The sequence below is a fragment of the Rhagoletis pomonella genome, unplaced genomic scaffold (assembly GCF_013731165.1).
Source record: "Rhagoletis pomonella isolate Grant_MI unplaced genomic scaffold, Rhpom_1.0 Rhpom_scaffold_10204, whole genome shotgun sequence".
In the NCBI taxonomy this organism is placed as follows: Eukaryota; Metazoa; Arthropoda; class Insecta; order Diptera; family Tephritidae; genus Rhagoletis; species Rhagoletis pomonella.
In genome coordinates, this window is record NW_023468735.1 from 1 (window position 1) to 3,064 (window position 3,064).

The following is a 3,064-nucleotide window of genomic DNA, read 5'->3' on the forward strand; positions in this document are numbered from 1 at the left end:
AGCTGCCTAAGAACGTTCCTCTAATGATAAGTGCTAGGTCATCCGAAATAGCAACCACCCGACATATACAAAATAAAACTCGATCTCGGCATTCAGTTTATAAATGTCGTAAACGTTTGTGCCTCGGACGTTATTAAAAGTCGGCTCTGTATCAAGGAAGGAAGTGACCGCATAGGTCTTCTAGGAGAGGGACTGTTCAATTATCTCTACAACTGAGTGCAGAACCGAATTCACCGATCTGCCCTTGCAGTAGGCGTGTTGGTTAAAGCACATACACTTCCTGGGAAACTTGTTTTTCATGTGGAGCTAAATCAATAGTTTCAAGTGCCTTTAGAAGAAACAATGAAAAGCTAATAGTCATGAATTTTCTGGGGATACGTAAGAGACCTGGCCAGCCTGGATTATAAAAGTAACTCTGATCACTCCCCAAAACTTTGGAATATACATAGCTCCTGTCTATGTAGCTCGCCTATGAATTTAGGTCCGGCGATACAACAACTCCACAGACATGTTTGTTTGTTTTTAGCTGAGTAAGAAAAGAGCTAAGCGAGTTGCTTGGTATTCAATCTCCTCCACTGTTAACGCTGACTGCTGAAAATCTTCTAGAAAAGCTAAAAGGCAATGGATTTTAATCAAATTGGTTTGCGGATGACTTTGTTATCTAACTACATCATAGGTTGACATAAGGAAGACTGAAGGTAGACTAAAACTAGCTGATAAATGGTGTTCACAACCGTTTTATTTCCGGATATTGTCCAAAGTTTACAAAGAAAAGTTTTTTAATAAATATTCTAAACTTACCGCTGAAAGATGACTGCCAAAGAGAAAAGCGATTCACAAGATTTGATGGGCCATTGAGAAACTTGTGAAGTTTAGACAGGAGGGACATTGGAAACTGATCAACCCCAAGCACAGCTTTGAGAACGATTAACGGCGCCAACTAGAATCTGGAGAATGATTTCCATCAAAGTGACAGTAACTAATGCGAGTACTTAGGCTCTCATGGCTAATCTTGGAATACTATATGTGAGTCTCCTATAGGAATTATCACCTTGTAGGGCATAAAAAAGTAGCCTTATGTCTGTGAATCTGGCAACAGGAATGTAAGTAATGGATTTAAGACACTCGAATGACATCTGAAGCCTCTACTTTTCATACTGGCTAGAGAGGGAAGAGCGATACGTTGACTCCTGCGAAAAGTTGAATTGACTTAGTTGACTTAGAAATTTTTCTTTGTGGATTATAATCTTAAAATTCTACAGATCACTTCATGCAGGAGGTATGACCGATCAATAACAAACAAATAATTAAATCCGTTTAATATTTTAGATAATTTTATTTAGGTATAGAACTAAGATATGCAAGTTTTTCTTAGATATAGTATAGGAATAGTTTATATATTGTTAGTTTATATGCTTGTATACATAAATCTCATTTAGAAGTAGGCAATCAATTCTTTTTATATAAAAAACACAGCACTTGAAAACACAATAACAAACAACTTACTCTTTTCCCAACTAATAAACTATTTTAATATTTTCAACTGCTATTTCTGCATCAATAATAAATAGTATATATTTTTTCTACTTATGACTTTTTCATCTTTTTAATCTACATTAATTTTTCATACAAAAACTTTACTCTCAAAAACTCACTCTTATAACTGAATGCGCATCTAAATGTGAAATGCTTAAAAAAAATATGCTGAAATATATAAAAACCAATAAAAATATTTTAATCTCACATTACTATTTTCTAATATAGACCACCCCCAATGCTTGAATGTGTTATTTTTTTATTTGCTACGACTTTTTATTGTTCGAACCAAATATGAAATTTTAAACGAAATTTGAGCTTTCATCATAAACTCGTATACAATACAAATAAAAACCAATAAATCGTAAATTTAACGGCGCATTGCATCTTGCGTAGTTTACATAAAAAACCGAATTAAATTTAAAAAGCTCCCCACTCCCCCCTCAAAAAAAAGAAAATAAAAATTTGAAAATACACACCTCCAAGTAGTAATCAAATATTCTAAAAATTTTACGAATTTTTTGAAATAACTAAAACCACACACACCACAACAACAACAACAAAATGTCGCGTGAAAATTCGCCGCGGCACAGTATACGGCGGCGCCATAATCAATTTCTACAGCAACAACAACAGCAAAATCAGCCACAACCACATAATTTACAACAAGCAGCAGCAACACAATCGCAGCCACCCATAATGGAGCATATGGAACAGCAGCAACAACAGCCACAGCAACCGCTGGGCGCTAGTGGCAATGTCAGCGGTGGTGGTGCTGCGGGCAGCGCACCCATATCCAGCTCTGCCTCGAATATTAGCACCGCCATCGACGATGGCAATGGCGAGAATGCCACACTGCCGCCACTTACCGGCCCTGGGCCGAGCAGACAGCGTTCGTTGCGCGACCGCCTGAAGGACGGCATCACCGGCAGCTTTTCATGGCAGTAAGTTGGCTTAGCAGATTTTTATATTTACATTTTTCTCTATTATTTACTTCTTTGTGTAAATTTATTGAAAATCGTTTTATTTGTTTCTTTGAACTTTAATCAACTGTTGGCTCTTGAATTGTTTACAGTCGTTAAGATATTGATTTTTTGGTACTTCATTTAATTTGGTAATGAAATTGGCATTTGAAGCATTTTTTGCGGCGATTAGCGCTGCGAGTATTTAGTTCGTAGACTAAAATTAAAAATCTGAAATTTCTATTACTTCTGTATATTTTTATTATTGTATTTGCGTAGGTTGAAAGTTACGAAAGAGGTTTGAAGTATTTATTTAATTAGCTTTTTTGTTAACGAAAATACAAGCAAACTGCTATACGGAAGTACATATATATTGTCTTTAAAGGATTTGTCTGAAATAAAGATGCATGAAAGGTACACATGTGGAGCTGGTAATGCAATTTTAAGAATTGCTTAGTGGTACCTAAAAAAATATTTTACCGAAACTATTTATTTGCTAAAGTGCTGATTTTCATTTGAATACCATTTCTTGTTCTTATTTGGCGCTACAACCGTTAGTCCGTTTT

The 3,064-nt window shown here is 35.6% G+C and overlaps 1 protein-coding gene across 1 annotated transcript; it reads left to right on the forward strand.

Moving 5' to 3' along the window:
• Positions 1–2,085: 2,085 nt before the first annotated feature.
• Positions 2,086–2,484, forward strand: LOC118756413 (homeotic protein Sex combs reduced-like). The gene has a single exon (XM_036491178.1). The coding sequence runs from the start codon at positions 2,101–2,103 to the stop codon at positions 2,482–2,484; it is 384 nt and encodes a 127-aa protein (XP_036347071.1). The 5' UTR covers positions 2,086–2,100.
• The last annotated feature ends 580 nt before the right edge of the window (positions 2,485–3,064 follow it).